General features: G+C 38.7%; 1 protein-coding gene across 1 annotated transcript in view; it reads right to left on the bottom strand.

Annotated features, from left to right (window-relative positions):
• MBD5 (methyl-CpG binding domain protein 5) overlaps positions 1 to 26,072 on the bottom strand; it is a 152,053-nt gene that overhangs the window by 32,660 nt on the left and 93,321 nt on the right. The window contains exons 3-6 of the mRNA XM_081312585.1: positions 21,264 to 21,945; positions 8,269 to 8,371; positions 6,981 to 7,161; positions 2,386 to 4,542 (exon numbers count right to left, since the gene is read on the bottom strand). Coding sequence (XP_081168711.1) covers positions 2,386 to 4,542; positions 6,981 to 7,161; positions 8,269 to 8,371; positions 21,264 to 21,376 — 2,554 coding nt within the window. The 5' untranslated portion in view covers positions 21,377 to 21,945. The remainder of the gene's footprint in view (positions 1 to 2,385; positions 4,543 to 6,980; positions 7,162 to 8,268; positions 8,372 to 21,263; positions 21,946 to 26,072) is intronic.

Below are 26,072 nucleotides of genomic sequence, written 5' to 3'. Positions count from 1 at the left end.
AATGATTCCGTGGGAATAGCCGTCCCCAAGGAAACATGTTCTTCTTCTAAGCTGAATGTCATCAGTAAACTAGCAGTACTTTACTTGTGGAAGATCTGGAACCAATATCTTCCTCAGTTCCCAGGTATAAGACTGACAGGAGTATATTTATTTATTTATTTATTTATTTATTTATTTATTTATTTATTAATTTATTAATTTATTTATTTATTTATTTATTTATTTATTTATTTATTTATTTATTTATTTATTTATTTATTTGTATCCTGCGTTTATTATTTTCATAAATAAGTCAAAGTGGAGGATGTATCCAATACGTAGCCTCCTATTTTCCCTACAACAGCCTTTGTCAGGTGAGCTGGGCTGAGAGAGTGTGACTGACCCAAATCACATTTTCCCCACAATAACCACCCTGTGATGTAAGTTGGGGAGGGAGAGGGGGAGAGGGGGAGAGGGAAAGAGGGAGGGGGAGAGGGAGACTTAACCACCACACCAAACTAGTTTATATCTTGATTTTCAGCAAAGATTCTTTTATATAGATCAGACATGTCAAACTCGTGACGTCACGTGACGTCGCGCAACGTATCGGGACGGTTTTGCCATTGCTGGCAATGGGATGGGCGTGGCTTCCGCATGACTCATCCGGCCCGCAGACCGGCTATTTGACACCTCGATATAGATTATTAAAAGGTTATTAAATAATTAAAGTACTGATAATTTAAAAGCTATTATGAAATCAGTGGTATTTTAAGGCCATCAGAAGATAACTGACTGAGCCGGCTAGAAGAATGGTAATTGCCTTCTACAAGTCCTATCAAGCCTTCAAGTGTATTTGCACAAATGCCATTAATTGAAGAAATCTCTCGCTATTATGGAATTAAATAATTTCTAATCAGCTCAAGTATTCCATTTCTAATGTGACCAAGTTCAATGAATCATGCCATTGCGTGTTGGCTACCAAAAGCAAACATTTCGAGTTTGAAAAAACATAAAATTAGTATCAACATCCTATGAACATTTTTTCTGCTTCTCAGTTCTGAACTGCTAAATTGGCATAGAAGACAGAAGATCCATAGAAAGAAAATACAGATATTTCTCGAGTAGTATAAAAGCTAACTTACATAAAGTCGACTGTACATCTAACCATTTCAAAGTGCATAAAAATTTGCATTAAGCATGCAATATAAAACAGTATGCTGCAAGGATGAATATCTATCCTATCTAAAAACAGCTTTTGCAAAACTTTCTAAAACATAACGTTTATTTAAGTCAGGGAATATTTGTATTTTGGGATTAAGACAAAACCTCAAGAAATCCACAGGAGAAAAATTTATTGTTTAAGAAGTCACCAGTTACTCTGATATATAAGTTGCTATTACCATGGCTAGCAACTAAACAGCTTAAATAAACATGCCTTATCCGGAAGCAAAAGATTAAGAATTAATATGACTATGCAGAGCTGCACAACAACTGAAATTTATTATCTATATATTTCAATTTCATTTCACATTTACATTTATACAAATTGGCATGTATTTTTGTTAGTCCACGGATATATTTGATATATTGTCTTGCTCCCAAATATATGGATGTATTTGAAAAAAAAAGGATACCAATGATAAAAAGCAGCAATATTCACAATCCTTAAATACATGCAGACTTTTAAAAGGAAATAAAATCTGTTATAAATTTCAATTACATTGACCACATAATGCTGACTTGCACTTAAAATTGTACCCCAGGTCCAAGTTCTATTAATGCTTTCTTTTTGAACAGGCAAAGACATGTTTGTGCTTTCTTCTTAAAAGATTTCTTTTCTACTTGAGTGAGCGTCTCGTCCTATCAGGATTGGTCCTCCCCACCTGGGCCGGCAGATGTACATATTGGTGGCCCCATCGGTCAGGGTATTCCGGCGGGCGAAATCCAGGAGAAGGGCCTTCTCTGCCATTGTGCCTGCCTTCTGGAACATCTTATCCCCTGAAGTGAGGTCAACTCAAACCCTCCTGACCTTCCAGGAGAACTCAAAAAAAACCAAAAACCTGTGAATTGGCTTGGGGCTTCAATGGAGGGGCTTTCATGTTGAGGGTGGTTCACTGATTAACAGCAGATCGTATCTTCTTCCCCTATCACCATGCTCCCTCCCCCCATCATTTTTAGCTAGGTTGATTTTATAGCGTTGTGTTTATACTATTATCAATTATGCGGTTTTATCTTTTAATATTGTAAGCCATTCAGAGTTATCGTGTGGCAAGGTAGGCGGCTAATACATTTTAAACAAACAAAACAAAGAAACCCAGTACAATACGTTAAAAGATAAGGAACACCGCAATTTAAAACAAAACAAAAGGGGGGGGGGAATCAGACCTTTTCAAAAGGGCAACTTACCTGATTCAGGACTGGTTTGATTGCAGCTGTTCACAATGCTGTTTGGTATCACTTTAGTGGAAGGTGCTTGGATTCGTGGCTGAGCTGGATTCAGATGTAATGAGTTTCCTAAAGTCATCCCCGACTGATTGAGCAGCCCACAGTTTCCAGCAGGCTGCATCTGATTTATTAAGCCTGCAAGATGGTTATTTGGGCCAGGACTAGTGCAGTGGCCAAAATTAGTGTTTGAATTCAGGCAGTGCATGCTTTCCCCTCTCAAAGGTAAATCCTGGGCCAGTGAATTCGGAAGAGCGCTCGAGGCCATCGTAGTATTTGTAAAATGTAGTTGGTTAGCGGAGCAAGGCAAAACCGTATTTGAGCTCCCACAACTAGAAATACTATTGCTGCTCATATGAGAGCTTTGGCAGCTCATGGACTGAAGTAACTGAGACATCGATGTGATGGGAAATGAAGCCTGGTTCTGCTTTCTTATCGAATCAGGCCCAGATTTTGAAACGCCAACTGAGCTGTCCAACTGAGACTGCCTAAGCAAGCTCAACACTGTAGTGGTTGGGGTTTTCCTTTTCCTCAAAGGATCTTTTTGTTGAGACATAAGTTTATCACGTAGTGCTGCTCGACCACTCTGCCCTTCGTTCGTTGGTAGAAGCACATTGGCGGTCGGTGGAAACATGGGGTTTAAAGTGCTATGTCCATCGTTGCTGCTATTGCTGGCAACTATTCCAGAATTGCTACTGCTGTTATTGTTATTGTTACCAGCAAGTTTATTTTGATTTGCTAGCTGTGCTTTGGCTGCTGCTGAGAGTAAACTACTAGCTGGAAAAGAGGCAGCATTGTGCTGATTCAAGATCTGATTTAAAGGCATTCCCAGCAAGCCAGGTTGACTCTTCATGGACCCACTTCCGGCAGATGTAGGTGGAAAAGCTGCATTGCCCAAAGGGTTCAAAACATTACTCATTCCAGCAATCAGTGAGTTAGGAATGTCCTTATATTGGTGGAATCCATCTATCTTCATGGAAGGACTTGATGGCATGGATGGCCTAGGAGATCCTATTGTTGATCTTGGTGACCGAGGGGGAACTTTAATATTAGTACAAGATGACTGCGGTCCTACTGGCATCATGAAATTTCCATGATCTGAGGATGTGGAAGAAGAGCGTGATCTTTGGGGTGAAGCCTCAATCCTTCCAATTCCAGATCCCATCATGTGAACTGGTGACGTTACTGGTGAGGGTGAGAGAGAAGTTGAAGCAGAGTGCTGAACTCTTTGCATGTGGCTTCCGTGGTTTGTGTGACCAGGTTTTACAGTTGGCAAAGGGAGATTACTTGGTAAAGGAACAACAGCCGGAGGCATGCTTACATTCATCACAGGTACCTGAGAGTGGACATTTGAATGGTAAGTACTTGGATTCATTATAACAGGATTTTGATTCATGGGCTTGCTGGGAATGGGGTCAAGAATGCCAAGTGGATCCTTCTCTGATGTTAATGGCTTTTTCTGAAGTATACATGAAGAAGGTGGTGGTGGCGGTGGCGGCGGTGGTAGTGGTGGTGGGCCTTGAGGTGGTTTGTGGTGAAACACTGCTCGCGACATTTCCATATTAGCTGAAAAATTACACATGGGTTTTTTCATGGCTGGACTTTTGGTGGTCAGAGTTGGAGAAAGAGGTATATTAGTTCTTCCAGCCATTGCACAAGATGACTGCACAGGAGAACCATGTAACATAACTGAGGGTGGGGAGAGAGGGGTCCTGTTCATGTGAACAGGGCTAGAATTGGGTGCTCCATGAAAATTGGAATTATTCCTTGTGAAAACATCTGGACTTCCAAGTGTATCTGTCCTAGGTGAGATTGAACCATCTCCATATATTTGTGATCCCGATGAAGCTGGACTGGGCATTCCTCCATGACTGCCACGATATGGCGACTTCTGCCCATGTTCATTATTGCCCAATCTCTGTCTAGGATAGACAGAATGAAGTTCTTGTTGGCTTGCAGTCATCTCTTGCACATATAACCTACCCATGGCATTTGAGGCTCCCATCATCAACTTGAAGGGAGTTTTACATTCTGGCATCACAGAATTTGTTATTCCTTCATGTGATTTATTCCTCACTGATCTTGGAGTTGCCGCTCGTGAAGGTACTATTGGACTTACACCTGATTTAAAAAAAAACAACCATGAGAATTACTATTTTACAGCTACATAAATCATGTAATAAAATTTAAATCACTTTAACCAGGAATTCTGGTAGACATTTGTATACTGTATACTTTATTCCCCCTATTACAGTTTTTTTCCATCTTACACCTGTCTAAATGTATGGTTTCAATCTTCAAAGTCCTCAGCAATGGCCATCCTAAAGCCCATCATTTCCGATGGTGCCCAATTCAGGAAATGTTGTCCTATGACACTGCGGCAAACTGGAAACAGAAGTTCAATCAATTGAAAATTGATTTCTGCAGCACTGCTAGGGTAGACAATTGGATCCTTCCATGTTGTAGAAACTAGGTAATACTACCAATTATTAGACTTCCAGGCCTAAACTGTGCAATTGAGCTAGGAACATCAAACACCTTCCTCTATCCAATATAAGATAAAAAATAGCACAATACTATGGGTATGACCCTGTGGGCCTACATTTCTATATGAAATCATGCATATGACTTTTTACTCTGAGCAAAATTCTGTTCAGGTACGAGCTGAACTACTCAAAACTGGCTCCCTATGGATTCCACCAGCACCTAAAATTGGTTTCCTTTACTTCACTACAAACATTTAAGGTTGTACTCAATTGTCTACCTCTTGACATAGCACAGCAGTGTGATTTGGGGCCCCTGAATTCTTTATGCTCTCCCACGCCACACTTGTCATAGCTGGAAGTCTCAAAGCACAGAAAGCCCTGCAATGATACTCTCTCCATGCAGCTGTGCCTGAGGAAGTAATAATAATAATAAAGTTGGAAAGGTCCTTGGAGGTCATCTAGTCCAACCCCCTGCTCAGGCAGGAAACCCTATACCATTTCAGACAAATGGCCATCCAGTCTCTTCTTAAAAACTTCCAGTGTTGGAGCATTCACCACTTCTGGAGGCAGTTTGTTCCACTGGTTAATTGTTCTAACTGTCAGGAAGTTTCTCCTTAGTTCTAGGTTGCTTCTCTTTGATTAGTTTCCATCCGTTGCTTCTTGTCCTGCCTTTGGGCGCTTTGGAGAATAGCTTGAGTCCCTCCTCTTTGTGGCAGCCCCTGAGATATTGGAACACTGCTATCATGTCTGCCCTGGTCCTTCTCTTTGTTAAACTAGACTTACCCAATTCCAGCAACCCTTCCCAGAATGGCCATGGCAATGCCCCAGTGACTCTGGGTTTGTAGGAACAACAGCATTTGTAATGCAGAGGTATTCACACCAACTTCCTACTTTTTCTTAGATAAGCATTCCAGGTATATGGAACAATTTTATAACAACTTTTGCTCCTTTTAAATATTAATCCTGCCACAACACGTTGTGTTACCAGGTTCTGTGGAAGTGCACTCGACATTGCTGGATGTAACTTCTAGGTCATTCTTAGCGCCCAACCTTATAGCTTAGTCTCAGTGTGCCTACAGTTTGCCACCACAGAACACTTTATACATACATACATACACACACCTTTCATGCTCCTGTGCCATCTATTCCTGACCACATTCCTTCCTTGTGTTTTATGTTGGTCTATCTATGATTGTAATAAATATTTATTTGATTTTTAGGCCTGTGCATGCTTCAAATTATTCTACAAGGATACTTTGAAATGCCAGAGGGTGCAAATGTAGCATCTGCCTGCAACTCTTTAAGACAAGTTCCATCTTTTTTTACCTTTTTTCTTTGCCACCTTCCGGCCACCCCAAATTGACTTTGCTTGTTTGAAAGACCCTGGGAACAGTGCTCACGGGACTCTAGGATGCTGCAACCATTGTAAATATATACCCGTTGCCAAGTGCCCAAATTTTGGTCACATGATAATGGGATTGCTGCGACTACAGTTGTAAGTATGAGGAACAATTCTAGGTAAGCTCTATTGTAAATTTGAATAATTGTTAAGGATTATCTATATTCATAGAACAGTGATAGCATAGCTCCATCCCAGGCATAGTAAATTCCCAGAATTGTAGCATTTTGCCAAGGTATGGGACTGCTGCACTGATTGTATTTATCTATTTTTTTTCCAGATGAATCCTGTTTATCTAATATGGTAGCTTGTGCTCATTCTAACAAAAACCATTCTTTTTCACCTTACAAAAATTATTATCTAACTTAGTTCTATAACTGCAATACTAGGGAGTGAACCAGAGTCCTTTGCACATAAAGCTGGTATGTGTAATATCTTGATTTAGGAAGGAAATTTAAAACTAATGGCTTAAGACACAAGGCTCACATGGTTCAAATTCTGGATAAATATCTCTCATAAATAGATGGACATACATATATATAAAAAGAAGCAGTATCAATTTTGTTATCAATAACTACCTTTATAGTTTTTTAAAATTCCTCTTTACTTATAATAAATGACATGCGTATCAGTACTGGGTCTCTTTGTTCCCTGTAATGAGAAAAAGAACTCACTTGTTCCACCTCCAGGACTAGTTAGAACCAATGAAGGATGTGGTGCTTCCATGCTTTTATGAAGAGTAGCCACAGCAATAATTTTCCGTTTATGGATGCATAGCTTAGTGACATCTTCATCTGCTTTGACATCTTCAGCTGTTCTTTGTGTTACAGCAACTCCAGGATCAAAATTAAATACCTTAAAATAATGTTGGAATCATACTGTTACATGGTAATCCTAATTAAGATCACAGATACAACAGCTCCAGAAACTTTCTCTAATTCCTTCTTAAACTGGTCCATCAAATAAAATATTCTAAGTTTTTTTTAAAGAGTTGTCCTTCTAGAGCACACGGAGGGCAGCGTATAACTGATATATGATGAACGAACTCTTTATTATAGATCTTAGAGACGCTTTTGACTTAGTGCCGGCAAATCTGTGGAATGATGTTCTGCTGTTTTAAGGATTCTTTCAATATGTTAAAGCCTCAGAACAAGCTTATGGTGGTCCCCCTCCCAAGTTGAGCACTCCAGATAGGGGGGATATCAGTTATCAGAATTCCCATCTCACTTTGGCTGTTGAGAATTTTGAAAATTGAAGTTCTTACATCTGGAAGTGGCTCAGATTGGAGAAGATTGGCTTAAAGCATTACATTAATCCTTCTGCCCTCCCAAAAACTCAACCACTCAACATAATAAGAAAAACACTGACAGGGGAACAAGGAAAACTCTGGCTCATGGAAGGGGCGGGGGAGAGACAGGGAATTGTTGCCTACTTCTGATCCAGAAGATTATGGTAACCGCAGGACCATTTGTTCTCCACAAATTTTACTGATTCACTTAAAAGTGTAGTTTAAAAATTATTTCTTACTATAGGGTTTGTTTCTTCTATCTTGGATCATCAACACTTTTCTCCTTTATCTAGTATTTCTTGCAAACCATATTTCTAAATGTGGAAAAGAGTACAGCTATTTATTTTTAAAGTACTTTGGAACACTATATACGGTAGAACTTCGCAACTAAGAAAACTGATCTGACAAAAGGTGTGCTTCTGTACACTATTCTAACTGGCCAATCATCTCGTGTTACTTTTTATGATATCAGTTTGTGTTCAATTTCAAAAATATCCCAATATTTAAATTTTATTTCACTTATTTCATTTATCTGCATCGTCAACATCTATCGTCCTCAACCAGGAAGGATAATACCTTCTTATAATATATAGGGAGATGATGGTACTTAAAATCTAATACATTTTTGAGTTATGTTAGTTTTTCATTTAGCATATTCAAATATCTAATTTTACCTTAGGAAGGATGAGAGGACATTCTAAACCACACTTGCATGTTCCATCAGTCAACAGGTATGTTTTAACCTGCTCCAAACAGGACAATAAAGAGCCACTAGGACTGAAAGAATAAAACGTGTAACAAATCTGTATCAGTTAGTGTTAGAAATACTTTATGTTAACAGTTCAAAGAGCAGATTAGAAAATAACAGGCAATATAATTCATGTATAAGTCAAAATAAATATAATTTCCATTTAGAACAGCATTTTAACCTATTTTTCTCTGACCTTCATTTTACAACAAGCATTTCAGTTCTTCTGAATACTGTGACTATCACTTGTTAACTTATAATGAATACAGTATGCATATGTTATTACATATTTAATATATAATTTGAATATGGGGTTCTTGTCAAGACACTAAAGATTATTTTGACAATTGTGTATGTTTTTTTTCTAAATCTTATTTTCTATTTCATTATTTCTTGTCCTTGAATGTTAAATGGTCCAGAGTTGTTTGGGAATCGGGTGGCCTCCAAATCTAATAAAATAAATAAATTTAATGTATAGATGTATTGTGGAACTATTGTTCAGTTATTTCAGACAGAGAAGTAGGCTCATATTTTATATTGGGAGAATCTCTTTTTCTCTCTCTCTCTCACACATAGACAGACAGGCAGACACACACACACACACACACACACACACACACACACACACACACACACACACACCAGTTCCAAGCTCCTATATCACATCATTGTTTCTAACTAACATCACTAACCTACTGCAAGATCCCTTCAGAAACCACACACTTTTTTCAGAGGTATAGATCTGAGGAAACAAATGAAATGCAATTTGGACAGTAATGTAATCTATGAGAGAAATGGTTTTGGAATGCTTCTGCTTAGATCAGGCATATCCAACCTGTAGCCCAGGGAGTGTGGCCCCACAAGATAATTAAAAATATAAAAAATAAAGTAAGTTTATTATTTATATACATTAACTACATTATATATTTTGTATGTGGCCCAAGACAATTCCACTTTACTCAATGCAGGCCAAGTAAGCCAAAAGGTTGGACAACCATGGCTTAGACTACATGTAGTGACAAGTTGTATACAGCTACTGGATGAATCAGCATAAGGTAAACAGTAAATGGAAAAATGTCTGGAGTGCGATCCATTTGATCTATTCGCCCTCCTCAAACAGTTAACAGTTTACTTTGGGATATATGCAGAGTACTCCCAAGCAAGCTGTTGCTTAATTGGAAGCGAACAAAAGAGGATCTCATCTCCTGTTCTTCTGAAGTCTCCAAATTCTGCTACTTGTATCCAGCTGAATTCTGCGATTGCTGGTATCTTGCCCTTCCACCATCTTATGGGGTAGGAAGGATCCTGTCCCTTGAGCAGGGCTTTTCAACCTTTGGTATGCATACCACTGATGGTACTTTGGCACTTGGCAGGTGGTACATGTACGACGGGTTGAAAAGCATTGTAAAAAAAAGTGTAAAAAAAAGTGTAAAAGTGGATGAGTTGAAGTGACGGCAGCACCAGTGAGGCCTGGGCGTTGGTCAGCAGTTGCACACAGTCTTCCAGCAGAGATTCAGCTGGAGCTACGGTGTTGCTGGGACTCTGCTGAGAGCCCAGGATTGGCGCATGTAGCTCCAGCTGATTGGCACTTCTAGCGCACCCAGAAGAGAAAAGGAGGAGGAGGGGGGGAGAGAGGAGAGGATATAGAAGGAGGAGAATGGGGGAGAGAAGAGGAGATATAAAAGGAAGAGGGGGGAGTGAAGAGGACAGGATATAAACGCAGAGAGGAGAGGATATAAAAGGAGGAGTAAAACCGGTACTTTTTTCCTTTTTTTACAGTTTGTACTCATCCCAGCTTCTGCCAACCTAGCAGTTCAAAAGCACGTAAAAATGCAAGTAGAAAAATAGGGACCACTACGGTGGGAAGGTAACAGCGTTCCGTGCGCCTTTGGCGTCTAGTCATGCTGGCCACATGACCGCAGAGACATCCTCGGACAAGCGCTGGCTCTTCGGCTTTGAAACGGAGATGAGCACCGCCCCCTAGAGTCGGAAACGACTAGCACGCATGTGCGGGGGAACCTTTACCTTTACCTAACATTTTATTAGATTATAGAATAAAATACAAAAATACAAAAGCAAATAGTAGGACACAGTGGGGAGGAAAAAGGGAAAGAAAAGTGAGGGAGAGAAGGGAAAAAGAAAAGAAACTTTTCAGTACTCTTTAATATCTTCATAAATGCCTTAGATGAGGGAATAGAAGGGGAATTCATCAAATTTGCAGATGACACCAAACTGACAGGAATAGTCAAGACCCCAGAAGACAAACTCAGGATCCAAAAAGTACTTGACAAACTTGAACAATGGACTCTATCCAATAAAGTGAGTTTCAGTGTGGAGAAAAGCAAAGTTTTACACTTAGGCAGGAAAAATCAAAGGTACAAGTACAAATTGGGCAAGACCTGGCTTTAAAACAGTAACTGTGAGAGGGACCTTGGAGTCCTAGTGGATGATCACTTGACTATGAGCCAGCAGTGTGCAGCAGCAGACAAAAAGGCTAATACAATCCTGGGTTGTATAAACAGAGGCATAGAATCAAGATCACGTGAAATATTAGTACCACTTTATAAAACCCTAGTGAGGTCACACCTGGGATACTGCAACCAGTTTTGGTCACCATAATACAAAAAAGATGTTGAAAGTTTGGAAAAAATTCAGAGAAGAGCAACTAAGATGATCGAAGGCCTGGAGACTAAAACATACGAAGAACAGCTACGGAACTTGGGCTTGGCTAGTCTAAAGAAAAGAAAAAATAGGGGAGACATGATAGCAGTATTCCAGTATTTGAGGGGCTGCCACAAAAAAGAGGGGGGTCACGTTATTCTCCAAAGCACCAAAGGGAAGGACAAGAAACAATGGTTGGAAACTGATCAAAGAGAGAAACAACCTAGAATTAAAGAGAAACTTCCTAACAGTAAGGACAATTAACAGTTTGCCTCAGAAATCATGGGTGCTCCATCACTGGAGGTTTTTAAGAAAAGACTAGACAGTCACTTGTCTGAGATAGTATAGGTTCTTCTGCTTGAGCAGGGGGCTGGACTAGAAGACCTCTAAGGTCCCTTCCAGCTCTATTCTATTCTATTCTATTCTATTCTATTCTATTCTATTCTATTCTATTCTATTCTATTCTATTCTATTCTGTGATCATTGGCTGCAAGGATGCTACAGCAGTCATAACTTCAGGTACAGATTGTCTCTTTGTTCAGCACTGTCATAATTTTGAATGGTTACTGAATGGATGGTTTTAAGTCAAGGACTATCCGTAACATGATGAATTACTGTTGGAACTGGATGTTGCCTAATCTAGGTAACACTTCTTGTGGTACTCTAACAAAACACAGGAACATAAATTACGTAAGTATAGGCTATTCAAATAAATATAGCTCCATTGAAAAATATAATATAAATGGAATCGCCTTTAATTGTGTAAAATTTGAAACTTCTAGGAGTCACTTTCATTTGCTTTTAAGTATTATTTCATGTTTTTGCAAAATTACAATCTTCCATTATATTATTTGCACCATTCCTTCCAAATGTACTGTTGAAGAAAATTATGTACTGCTTTATATCTGGTACAGTAAATTAATCACAGATCAGTTATTGCTATATAAGTCAAATGAATCTGAAAGATTACTAAAGCTGATAGTATAACTGCTATTCTGACCACACCATACCATGTGCCCCAAGGATGCAAAGTTTCAAATTGCTTAACATACCGATCAGCTGGCAATTATCCAAGTCCTTTGCCAAAAATATAATGGATTTTATACTTGTGCCAAATTCTAGGAACACTTGACAGAGAAGTTATAATATAAATGTTCGGTCATAGAAAAATAGTCAGGTTTTCAATCTGTGGATACTAGATTTATTGCTTAGCCTCTACTGCAGATTATGCAATTGTTGCCATACAGTCAGATTATATCTATTAAAACCAAGACATACAGTAACAATATTGCACACTGCTCAAATGGAGTTCATTGGAATGAATTCAATACATGTTATTTTCCACAATGTAACATATCATAATATAAATATGTATGTTCATGTGACTGAAATTATCTCACATGCCAGTAAAATAATTCTCAATATTTTGCAATCCAAATTTCATCCACACATCGAATGAAAGCCAACATATCTATAAACTGGATTCAAAAGAGGCAGAGACACTAGACATTATGTTGCTAATAAGTGATGGATAATGGAAAAGACTAGAGAATTCCAAAAATGTGGCTTTTTTTGCTCACATGTGTAGACTATCACAGATTGTAGATAGCCCTTTAAATACTGATATACCACTTATTGAAAGTGTTTGATAACCAATAAACAAAAAAATGGATCATGGAGCAACAACTTAATGGTTCACAAAAGGAAAAAGACTGTGCCAAAGTTATATATTGTCATTTCATTTTTATAACTTGTATGCAGAACGTATCATGAGAAGTGTTAGACTATAAGAGAAATTAGGATTACAATTGCTGGGAGAAACATCAACTACCTCAGATACGCTGATGGTACCACTTTGATGGTAGGATCAATGGAAGAATTAAGGCATCCCTTTTGTTGAAGGTGAAAGAAAAGAGTGCAAAAGCTGGTCTGCTCTTTGATATTAAAAAAAGCATTGAGATTATGTCAACTGGCAATGCCAATACAAATAGGTAGAGAAAAAGTTGAAAAGCTAACAGACTTTATTTTCTTAGTGTCAAAAACTCACAGGGATGATGACTGCGGCATGAAATACAGAGGCTTGGGAGATGATAGATCTAGACACAATGCTGAAGTGCAGAGACAGCACATTGACAAGAAAGGCATATATAGTTAAGGCTGTGTTTTGCTTGTTGTAACACATGCCTGTGAAAACTGGACAATCAGAAAGGCTGAAGGGAGGAAAATGGCTATTTTTGAATTTTGTGCAGGATAAAACTATACAGAATACCTTGGACTAGAAGAAGAATATATAAATTCAATACTAGATGAAGTAAAGTCTAACTGCAGTGGCTCAGTGGGTTAGAACGCTGAGCTTGTCGATCGGAAGGTCGGCAGTTTGGCGGGTCGAATCCCGAGTGCCGCGTAGCAGAGTGAGCGCCTGTTACTCGTCCCAGCTTCTGCCCACCTAGCAGTTCGAAAGCACGTAAAAATGCAAGTAGAAAAATAGGGACCACTATGGTGGGAAGGTAACAGCGTTCTGTGCGCCTTTGGCGTCTAGTCATGCCGGCCACATGACCACGGAGACGTCCTCGGACAAGCGCTGGCTCTTCGGCTTTGAAACGGAGATGAGCACCGGCCCCTAGAGTCGGAAACGACTAGCACGCATGTGCGGGGGAACCTTTACCTTTACCTTTAATGAACTAAACCATAAATATTTTGGACACATAACTCAAAGATAAGAACCAATGGAAAAGACTGTGATGCCTCAAAAAATCAAAGGCAATTAAAAAAGAAGCTAGCAAAAGACATTGATGACAGAAGCAGCAGCTTGTAAGAACACAAAGAAATAATTTCAGACAGACAATCTTTGCAATATTATATGCATCAGCCCATAAGAGTCACAATACGTATTTGCCCTCATTTAGCAAATATCTCGTAAATTTGTGACTAATTTTTGCATTTATGACCATCAAATTTCTGTAAAGGAAACTGAAGTAAGTGCATTTGCTATTTCACATAAAGCCTTCTTCACTTAATGACTGAGTTGCTAAACGAGGATTACCTATATCTCTATCCCTGGTTATGTGTGTTCAGTAATGTAATAAAAAAAATGCCTTGTTAGGTTTTTTTTTAAAAAAGCAATAACATTCAAGAATAGAAAACTATATACAGGCACTAGCATATAAATCAGACAGTTTAATTTATAGGATAACACCATACAGTTAAGCTAATTTAATAGCCTTAACATGCAAAAATGAAACAATGGCTGAAAATGACATGAGGTAGCATGCAACATGATTCATAGCATATGATTTGTTTTCATGTACTGTATTAATTTTGATTCTTTTTTTCCCCAGATTTCCATGTCTTGGTATATGTCAATGACGCATTCAAGATGAAGACACTGACTTTATAACAAAGGGAAAATAATTTCTTTATTGGGTTAATAACTAACCTTAAACACATTCTTCCCCCCAAAACTTTTTCTTTCTTTTCTTTTTAAAATGTGGATGGGAGAGAATGCCATTATTAAGTCAAGATGAAATGTCTCATTTTCTTTTTTTCTTCCATTTCAAGAAATGAGTGGGAATAATGAACCAAACACTTCAATCGCTATTTTGAATCTTGCGGGATATTGCCCTTGTAATAAAAGAATAGGCAAAGACATCAGGTTTGTTGAAATATTTGGAATGATGATGATGTGACATACTCTCAGTAGATTGTTCCAGTGCAGGACTCACAGGTTAACCAAATGACTACCGTCGCAATCACATCAAGTCAAACACATCTGCTGACCAGAAAGCAACCTGGTTATGTTGCTCAGAGCTACCCAGCATGCTTCCTTCCACTCTAAAAAGTCTTTATTTTGAGGGGTTGGCATAGATTTAATAAAACATAAAACCCTACCCCTGGTTTTACTTCTTAAGAATGACAACACAATTAGTCCTCGACTTACGACCACAATTGAGCCCAATATTTCTGTCACTAAGTGAGGCAGCAGTTAAGTGGGTTTTGCTCCAGTTTACCATATTAGACTTTCCATTTTTTCCCTGTTTATACTATTAAGATATAACACTATATTTACTGGCTAGCTGCTTCTCACAAATACCCAATTATCTTCTCCTTTTAATGAGGATGTTGCCAGAGTATTCAGTATTTCCATTTAAATTCTATTTTTTAACAATCTCCCTTGTCACTTCAGCCAACGCCCATTTGTAATATCTTGTGTAATCTAAACGACCTTTTAACTTATAATTTCAAATGAGACATTAACTTTGTTTTGATAGCGATAACATTCATATTTATCACAACCAAATGTAGTATTAATAATTATTATAACAAGAGTTTACTTTTCCCCAATTTCTTATTTTCTCAACTATGTTAGTTTCTGGATTTATGTAGTTAAAAAAAACCCTATTCAGATATTTCATTGACATCTTATATTACTTTTTCCTGATATGTGCATTTTATATGTAATTTTCCTACACTGCACTTTTAGTAAGCAATTTTGCCTTATAAAATGCATTTTTCTGCAAAACTTGCAATAAATATATACTTTGTGTAGGGATTTCTAATTGCAAACCACATTATAAAATTGCATAGAAATGCTTCAACTGAGATATATTTACAGAAAAATTGGGAGGAAATACATGTGCTGTTTAGTTCTAATTGCAATTCTGTCTCTAATTAATACTATTTAACACTGTTCTTGAAAAGGTACAAGAGAAAAAAGAAGCAGAAGCAGGGTGAAGAGCAAAAATGAAATTTTGTAAACTTTTACTAATAATAATCAAGAATGTAACAAATTTGTACTATAAGGCAGTCTTCCATTTTTATTTAAAAATCTAGAACAAACAGAAGAGTATTTTAGCAAATCAGCACTATCACAGAACATTAGTTGTACCACTAAATCATTGTATTAAATAGGCAAAATAAAACACCTCAAATTTTAAATAGAATGTACTGTTTAGGTATATGATATTTATTTCAATATTGGTAGCTGGTTTAGACACATAATTCTAGCTTGTTTGTGAATGGTGCTGTTACATTAGCCAGGAGACTAATTCTAGCTTAATAAAGAGTTTGTCTGCCTGCCTGCCTATGTCTGTCCATCATCTATCTATCTATCTATCTATCTATCTATCTATCTATCTATCTATCTATCTATCTATCTATCTATCTATCTATCTATCTATCTATCTATCTATCTATCTATCTATCTATCTATCTAATCGGCATTGTTACATTAGCCAGGAGATTACAATGCTAATGCATAGTAGTTTGGCTGCCTGTTTACTAGCTCTGATAGGTACATACTTGCGTGCTTTCTACTGTGTGCCACAAGAGGGTGAGCTAGCTTCTGAACCAGAGAGACGAGTGGCTTTTCTTGCAGCGCCATTCACGGCCCTTCTTCCTCCACAGAAGCTGCCTTCCAAATGGGAGTCGCAACTGGGAAGGTTCAGTACCAGCAGGATTCTAACTGCCACACAAAGCACCAACTTTTCTTGTACTCACACAGAAGGTGTTTTTGAACTGCTAAGTGGGTAGAAGCTGAGGCAAGTGGTGGGAGCTCAGCATATCATGCAACTGCTGGAAGAGAGACCATCTCCAGCGTCATTAAGCCACTGAGTTACCACGCCTCTTGGTAAAGAATTTACTAAATAGCAAACAAGTGGTAGGCCCTTATGTTTTTAATACCAGTGGTAGTGAAACTTTTGGGCTCAGTGTGTCAAAAATTTGGAAAATGTCTTACAGGTAGTCCTCAGTTTAGGACTACAACTGAGCCCAAAATTTATGTTGCTAAATGAGACATTTTTAAGTGAGTTTTACCACATTTATAACTTTTCTTGCAACAATTGTTAAGTGAATCATAGCAGTTTGTTAACTTAGTAACAAGCTTGTTAAGTGAATCTGGTTTCTGCATTGACTTTTTCTGTCAGAAGGTTGCAAAAAGTGATCGCATGATCCCCTGGACATTGTGACCCTCATAAATATGAGTCAGTTGCCAAATGTATGAATTTTGATCATGGGAATGGAAATGCTGCAACAGTCATAAATGTGAAAAACAGTATTAAGTCACTTTTTTCAGTGCAGTTGCAACTTTGAACGGTCACTAAATGAGTTGTTGTAAGTCAAGGACTATCTGTACTTTAGTAAGAAGGCACTACAGGAACCTTTAGTGAGGAATATGAAGAGGGGAGTGTTCCCGTTTCTGCTAAAATAGCCAATAAAAGTGCAGGAGATGGTCTAGAAGACAGTAAAGTAAAATGTGGCAGCTAAATTGAACAGTAGCTCTTGGGCCAACAGGCAATCACTGCTTTGAAAGCACTTGGGGGTAAAGGGGAATGAATACAGGGTGATCTTGTCTGTTCCTATCTTCTAAAAATGGTGGATGGCCTTTACGAGCAAAGGAGAAGCTGACAGTGTAGATAAACCCAAAAACTCCTGAGTCACAAAATATCAACTCTGGAATTACTGTATAACTTCTACAAACCAAGCTGTTTTTTAGTTCTGAAAACTACGGCTTTTTACCAAGAATGAATCTATTTTCTCTAATGGCATAGTCTAGAGGTAAAAAGTCTGGACTTAATTTAGCCCTTAATGTAGTGAGTCAGTTGTCAAGCATCCAAATGTAAGTCATGTGATCATGGGGATGCTGCAATGTTGATAAGTGTGAAAAGTGGTCACTTTTTTCAGTGCTGTTGGAACTTTGAATGATCACTAAGCGAACTGTTGTAAGTTAAGGACTCTCTGTACTTGACTTTGTTGCTGTGTCATATCTCCGCCCATCCCAAGCAAAAGAGAAACTCTATCTCCCCTCTATCCAGACAATACTGAACAATAGCACTAGGTGGCAATGCTGAGGCTGAGCCTGAAGTTGAGGCCTAGGCCCTAACTTCAGCCCTCGAACCACCACTGCCAGTCAAAAAAGGCTACTTCACCCTGATCATCAAGGCATGCAAGCTTTCCATTGCATCATATAGTAAGAAAAAACATCGTAACCAGACTTGTATTTGCTGCAAAGGAAACTGGAAACTTATTTTTATTCTTTCTTTCTTTTCTTTTCTTTTCTTTCTCTTTCTTTCTTTCTCTTCCTTCCTTCCTTCCTTCCTTCCTTCCTTCCTTCCTTCCTTCCTTCCTTCCTTCCTTCCTTCCTTCCTTCCTTTATTCTTTATTAGTTTGGGTTAGCTGTGTTAGTTTAAAAACTCATATATTAAGATGCACAATGAAAAATTAAGACAGAATGCTAAATAAAAAAGTCTTGCAATAAAATTATCAAATCAATGTTCACATTGAACGAATAAATCAAACATATAAAAAAACGCTATTTGAATATTTTGGTTCAGCTTAGCATTCAGTATTTTAATGGATTTTACAATGTTATTTTATTAAGTCATTTTTCATATATACCTCTCTTTTTTGCTTTTTAAAAGATATCTTATAAACAGCATGTCTGTTTTTGAATGCAAGAAGAAAAATATATTTGGTCTCAATAATGGTTTAGATAGATACAAGTTTGATTTTGTAAAAATAAACCTATTGTTTATAGGCTTTTGTTGCCTTATTTCTCCTGAAACTTTAAATAATTTCCCTTTCCTGAAACATATAGCTCACTATTCTGATAACATTTTCTAGATATGCATACACATGGTTGTAAGCCTGAGTTTTCCAGACATTTAGCAACATTTAGAAATTGACTTAATCAGCAGATGGTTCATACACAAGATTAATCTTTTTTTTAATCCCATTTATTTATTCCATTGCAGAGAAGAATAAAGCCATATATAAACACAGAAGATTGCCCACGGCAATATGTAAAAATCAAAACATGAATAGAAGTCTACATTCCTGAGTTTAACTCCCAGACTTTTTCTTTCTGCATTTCTAAGCCAATAGTTTGGAGAACTTGTGGGCCACATGTTACATCAAAATACAGCAATCATGTGGAAATGAGGAATTTTACACAGGCCTAAACTCATGTATCAATCTCTTCTCCCAGATGAAACTTCCCTGCTACAAGTAGCACATGAAGACAAGTCCCTTCCAACATGGATACGTTTACGTTTACGTTTACGTTTTATTTAATTTGTATACCGCCCTTCTCCCTAGGGACTCAGGGCGGTTCACAGGGCATATATAAATAACAATACAATACAATACAAAAGTTAAAAAAAGATTAAATCAGTGCCCAGTTAAAAACAATAATACTATTCTAAAACAACAATTTAAAACCCAAATCCCCCGTCAGGCCAGACCAGCTAATTCAAATAAATGGGTCTTCAGGCCACGACGGAAAGTTCGGAGGTCTGATGCCATCCGGAGCTCCACCGGCAGTTGGTTCCACAAAGCCGGGGCACCCACAGAGAAGGCTCTCCCCCTGGGGGCCGCCAGTCGGCATTCCCTGACCGGAGGCACCCTGAGGAGGCCCTCTCTGTGGGAACGCACAGGGCGGAGGGGAGTTGACGCCGGCAGCAGGTGGTCCCCGAGGTAACCCGGACCCATGCCATGTAGGGACTTAAAGATCATAACCAAGACCTTGAACCTCACCCGGAAGACAACTGGTAACCAATGCAGCTCGCGGAGCAAAGGTGTAACATGGGAGTACCGGGAAACTCCCAAGACAACTCTCGCGGCCGCATTCTGTACCAGTTGGAGCCTCCGAGTGGTCTTCAAGGGAAGCCCCATGTAGAGCATTACAGTAGTCAAGGCGAGAGGTCACGAGCGCATGAGTGACCGTGCACAGGGCATCCCGGTCCAGATAGGGCCGCAACTGGCGCACCAGGCGAACCTGGGCGAAAGCCCCCCTAGTCACGGCCACCACATGATCTTCCAGGGTAAGCCGTGAATCTAGGAGGACTCCCAAGTTGCGAGCCCTATCCACGGGGGGTAAGAGCTCACCCCCCACAGAAAGAGATGGAACATTTTGAATGTCCCGGGATGCCGGAATGCACAGCCACTCAGTCTTGTCAGGGTTGAGTTGAAGTCTGTTCCTCCCCATCCAGACCCGAACCGCCTCCAGGCAACGGGACATCACAGCAGATGTCCCGTTGAGAGACAAGAGAAGCTCCTGATCATTCTGCATGTAAAGAAACTGGTCAAATCTGAACCAGAAAGAAACTTTAATTCTACAATACTGTCAATGTATTTCTCAATGTATTTTCAGTATTATGAAATTTGAGTATAATATGTTTATATAATATTCTTGGAAGACAAACATGGTTCCAACTAAGAAACCCTGCTGGATCAGGACAAGTAGCCATCTTAAATTGACCACTTTTCAGATTTGATAAATGTTTTACTTTGAGCATACAGTTCACGACATTCAAAAATGTAAAATTTACCCATTTAGAGGCAATATAGACTATCCAATTTAAGGAACTGAATTATTATTTTTTTGCAAATATCCAAAACCAAGCAGGATTGTAGGATGGTTCAAATACGGGTGTTAAAATGTTTCTTAACTTAATGGATAGAAAAATTGTTACACTGAGGACATTCACCATCCACACATTGATGTATATGACTTGTCAGCCTCTTTCATTATGTCAGTTTTCCACAGTGTGGTATTCAGTGATTCCCAACACATCACTCGGCTTGTACATGATTATATGCCCTATTTGTTTCTTAAGCACATTTATGGCAGATAATAGATGTAAAGTTTCAGACATTTAAACCTATGAGAAAATACAAACGTTACTTTTAAGTGATATATTAACAACAGATTTTTAATGGGGGCTTTTTTTGTTTTTCATGCCCTCGAACAAATACAATTTATTCCCCACAAGTCAACTTAATTATTAAATAATGTTAATTATTAGTTGTGGAGCTTTTTGAATGTCTCTTTAATAATCTCTGCATTAAAAGGCTCATGATACATTGGAATTTTAAATATTTTTGTAAGAAGATGTTAGTGCTGTTTCTTTGAACTTTTATGTTCTACAAAGTTATTAAATATGTTCCATCAGCAGCTTCTCTGCTTAATCTGTATTTAGAAATTGCAGAAAATATTTTCACCCAGGTTTATCCACACTTTTTTTTTTAAAAAAAACACAAATTAGTTCTTAATATAGAAGCTACTTGAAAAAGTGAGCTAAGCAGGTTTGTGGACAGAGTTAATTTTAGACATTTTGTTTTATTATTGCTTTCTCAGGACAGTAGAGATTACTGTTTATGGGCGTAAGAGTCATCTATTATTTTCCTGCCAATTCAGCAACGTTTATTCCACAAAACTCTGCTGATGAAGGCATTTTAAGCCAATTTACATATCTGCATACTTACCTAATATACAGGACTCCATTTTGATCCACCCTCCGTTGCCAACCAACTGGGACTTGTACTGCTGGCAGCCCTCCATCCTTGTCCCCACTGTCACATTCCTTGCTTCCATTCATTTTTCTGATTAAGCTTATGATTCTTCAAAGATATCAACAGGAAGATGATATCCTTATTCTAAAAATCATCATGGCCTTCAGGAGGTGGCCATACAGCACAGTAATTCCCAGGGTGTACAAAGTGCATTGGAAGGCTCTGTCTCAGTTCATAAAGTCGACCATTTTTGTTGCTGTTGTTGACAAGTCAATTGCCCATTCTGAACCAACGCAGTTATGAAATGTGTTATTCCTTATGTAGTCATAAGGATATCCTAGATAGGTAAAAACAAGTATTTCCAACTTGGGAAAATCATAATCCATCAATTTTCTGTCACTGGCAACAAAGGGACAAAATGTTTATTCCTAGTTCCATAGCACAACTCCAAGCTTGCTGACTGTCTAAACTAATTTGTATTTTGAGAAATTAACTCCCATTTTTACAGATGTATGGCAACTAATACCTCCAGGTATTCAATCCTTTTCATATGCCACATTCTTTTTGTTTTCTCGTGCTCTTCCATTCATTGTCCAAGGTACTCCTGGACACTTCTTCTGATTCTCTCATGATGATACAACTTCAAGATGAAAGCCTGAGAAGAGAACATAAACAGCTGAATACAATTATCATTTTTTTTAAAAAAAGGAAGTTAGGTATGCACATTTTAAATTTGTTCTGTTTGGGATATCAAATAGCTCATGAAATAGGAATTCTTTTCTTCTCAGTCTATTTGCACAATACAACATAGTCTGATGAACTGTCATTTTGGGTTTACACAAATGGGACTTGTATCCCACCACAAGCTTTAGTTAGGAGAGTTGGGTTTATGCAAACCAAAACATTGGATGTTTCAGATTTAGAGGACATAATAAATCTGAAATAATAGCCCAAATCCACAAGCTGCTTTGCTACAGTCTCTTTCTATCCCAGAGCTGGCATGAGATCACACCTCCCTAAATTTTGCTGTCCCCACAGTGCACCTCACAATGCATATGGAATGGATCTCTGCTATACTGCTATTCGTACAGTTTTAATGCAGGATATTCCAACAACCGTGATTTGTAATTGCCACAGGTGAAATTCTAGGTTTGCCTAATATTCTCCACTACATGGAGATTCCTCCAAAAGGCACGTTCAAGGATTGTGAATTTGGCCTCCTGCTTTTTAGATCCATGCCCTTCCTGGCTTGTTAAAGCAGCCCGGGGGGGGGGGGGGAGGACGGCAATGTGTGAGTGAGTTCTGATGGTGGTTAATTCTTTGAGTAAGGGTGTTACTCCTTTGCCTCTTAAAGTGGCTTTCAGTCATCTTGTATCCTCAAGAAGCCATCACCAAATCTCACCATTCTGGATAATTGTGTTCCAGTCTCTTATCTCCCTTTGTTGGGGTAGGTAGTAGTATAGGTGGTTGCACAACAGCTTCAGAGAGCCTTGGAGGAAATAGATTATCTAGATCCTTTCAGGCAAGATTCAGATTCAGGTATGAAATGGAGATGGTATTGGTGGTGGTGCTTTTCTATGACCTCTGGCATGGATGGATATAGCTAGTGCATCCATCCTTGCCTTATTTGATCTATTGATGACTTTCAATTCCATTGACTATGACATCCTTCCAAGTTTGGTCCTTTTTCCTCTCCTTTTTAACATATATGTGAAGCCACTGAGTAAGCTCTTCCATCGCCATGTAATCAGATATCATCAATATGCTGATGATACCTGATGATATATCTTTACACTGGCAAACTAAACGATATTGTGAATATCTTATCCTGGTGTTTGGAACTGTGAGGGTCTGGATGGGAAACAAGGGGCTTCAGCTAAGCCTGGCAAAACTGAATGGCTTGAATTTTGGGGCTAATGGGCCAGGACTATGCCACCTTTGGTAATATATGGGGTTGCACTGCCCCAGACAGACTCAGACTGAGGGTCCTCTGAGACTCATGATTCCTGCTTGATAAGCAGGTTGCAGGTGTGGCTAGGAGGGTCTTCGCACAACTTCATCTTGTGCACCAATTGTATCCACTCCTGGATTGTCAAGCCTTGCTTACAATCACTCATGCCCTAGTAGTCAATGCTTGACTGGACTATTCCAATACATTCTACATGGGGCTACCCCCGAAGAGTATCTGTAAGCTTCAACTCGTATAAAATGCAGTGGCACAAGCATTTATATGTACTCCTAGAACTGAATGTGTTATACCTCTGCTCCATGAGCTGCACTGGTTGCCAGTTGCTTATGGGTCCAATTCAAGGTGCTGTTGTTGTTTTAAGGCCCTTCATGGCATAGCTCCAAGCTATCTGAGAGGCCACCTCTCTCTGGTTAAATCAGCCTGCCCCATTAAATCTGGCAGAGAAAACAAACTGTAGGTACCATCACTAGAGATCTACATTTGACATGTTCCAGGAGATATACTTTCTCAGCTCTGGCACCCTCTTCATTCTCCCTCTTCCCCCCCTCCCCAATTAGGTTAGCCCCATCCCTTTTGACATTCCGGAAGGCCCTCATGACTTGGTTATGTTATCATACCAAGGAAACTAGAGATATGTTTAGAAGGCTCCATTGCTGAGGTAGCTATTTTTATTCTCTATTTGCCTAGCATTTGTACATCTGTTTTCATAATATTTAATATTATTTTTATGCTTATATTTGCTGTTTTTTATTTTTTGTCTATCCACTTGTTGTATGCCATCCTAAGTCACTTATGGTGAGACAGGCAGCTATGCAAACTTGATTAATAAATAAATAAATATTCATCACTCTTATTACTTGCAATCTATCTCCTGTGGTGCTGTAAACCCATTTTCTTTTATTCTTTACAACTACTGATAATTTGATCCTTCACTCACTAAGAGGCAGCAAAGAATTAGCAAGGTCTGTATCTCTTGACTGAAACCTAGGGGTCAGCCAGATGTGTACAAGCATATGTAGATGTACGGATGTACAAGAGCTAGGCTTTCCAAATTGCATTTTCTGTATTGGTTGATGAACACAAGATTGATCTGAGGTAAATTACATTTTTAATTATACAGGTAGTCTTCCACTTATGAATAGAATTGAGCCCAGTTGTTAAGTGAAGAGGTTGTTAAGCAAGATGCCACATGATCATTTCGCTCAATGATCAAAATCCCGGCTTTCCCAATTGCAGTCATTAAGTGATCACATGTTGGGGGAGAAGGCCTACAGAAGGCCAGTGTTCTGAGGCTTCCAGAGGAAAGGGAAAATGCTAACATTCTGAAAGGCTCAGTCTGTGCCCTTTGCTGGAGTTTTCACCAGATCTGAGATCTGTTTCTCCAACACATGGGAGGATTTCCACTCCCTGCACAGAAGAGAGGGGGAATCCCTTGGTATCCTGGAATAACAGACCTAACATCCAACATTCCCTCAGCTTGCAACCTTTCCTGCTGGCTTCCCCATTGACTCTGGGGCACTTGGCTGCTTATAAATGCGAACAGGTTGATAAATACCAAAAATGCAATAACATTTTATATTGGCCAACGGTGCTTTATTGGCCATACACCTGTTTTGAGGCTTTGTGACTGCGAATGGTTGTCAAATGACCAATCATAAGTTGAGGACTACTTGTATGACTTAAAGGAGGGATTGGTTTAGCACTCCCTAAGTTGATCACTAGAGTACTTGACCCCGTGCAGCAGCATGGAGTCAAGAATTCTTTTTAATTTCTTGACTGCTTGTCAAGTTAACTATTTCAAGAGACAAACAACCCAAAGAGCAGAGTTTTTCAGTTTTGCATTCATAAACAAGTGAACAATGTAGTCAATGTCTGGGACACCTGCTCTGCAGATGGATAGATAACTGCTTAATCAACCCATTTATGAAGGAAGGAAGGAAGAAGGAACTGTACAGGTGTAGGGATCCAATTTTCATCACAGCCAGAACTGAACGAGGAATGGATTAAGTAGTCAGAACCCAGATTAAAAAGGTTGTCCTAAGGAAAAAGGCTACTAATGTTTCTAGTTGGCATTAGCATTAGCTGCTATTCACTGGGGAACAACTTTGTGTTTAGGCCCAAACCTGCCTCCTGAATGGTAGAACACATAAATAGCGGCCAATTATGTTGATTTCATACCATAGCTTGTTTTAATAATGGTTTGTTGATTCTAGTGCAGATAACATACAAAACAATAAACAGTTTGCTTATTTCCCAGTTCTTTCTACTGCCCAACTGCTAGCGACACCAGACATTCACAAATAAAAACATACAGAATAATAAACAGACACAATGATTAAAAAAACAAGGAACAGAAGATGACAAAAACCAGGCAACAGCAAGAAGCAAACATACACAGCCAGAAAGGGAAAATAGCAAACACAGTTGTTCTGTTTGCACAATACAGTACATAAATTAAATAAAGCCTGCTATGGGTTGGTGTGATATGTGAGCCCAGCAATGTCATTTCAGGAATTTCTAGGCCACACTTGATTCAATAGTAAATCAAGTCTCCTTTGAGTCAAGTCCAGTTCTGGATTATGACAGGGACACAGCCAAAGTGCTATCTTGGTAATAATATAGCAGAACATTCTTATAAAAGAGACTTATAAAATTTAGGAAAAAAATATTTATGAACTTTCTGGATTATAAGTATCTACTTAGCTGTGACTCCAAAGCTATTTGCAGAGAAAAGAAAACTTGATTCTTGGCCATCATAGAAAATCAGACTTGTAGAAAGAACTTATCAAGAAAAAATAAACACTTTTCAAGAG

This window comes from Vipera berus (genome assembly GCF_964194415.1).
Source record: "Vipera berus genome assembly, chromosome: 1".
Taxonomy (NCBI): Eukaryota; Metazoa; Chordata; class Lepidosauria; order Squamata; family Viperidae; genus Vipera; species Vipera berus.
Note: the sequence above shows the minus strand (reverse complement) of the source record. Positions and strands in the feature narration are given on the sequence as shown.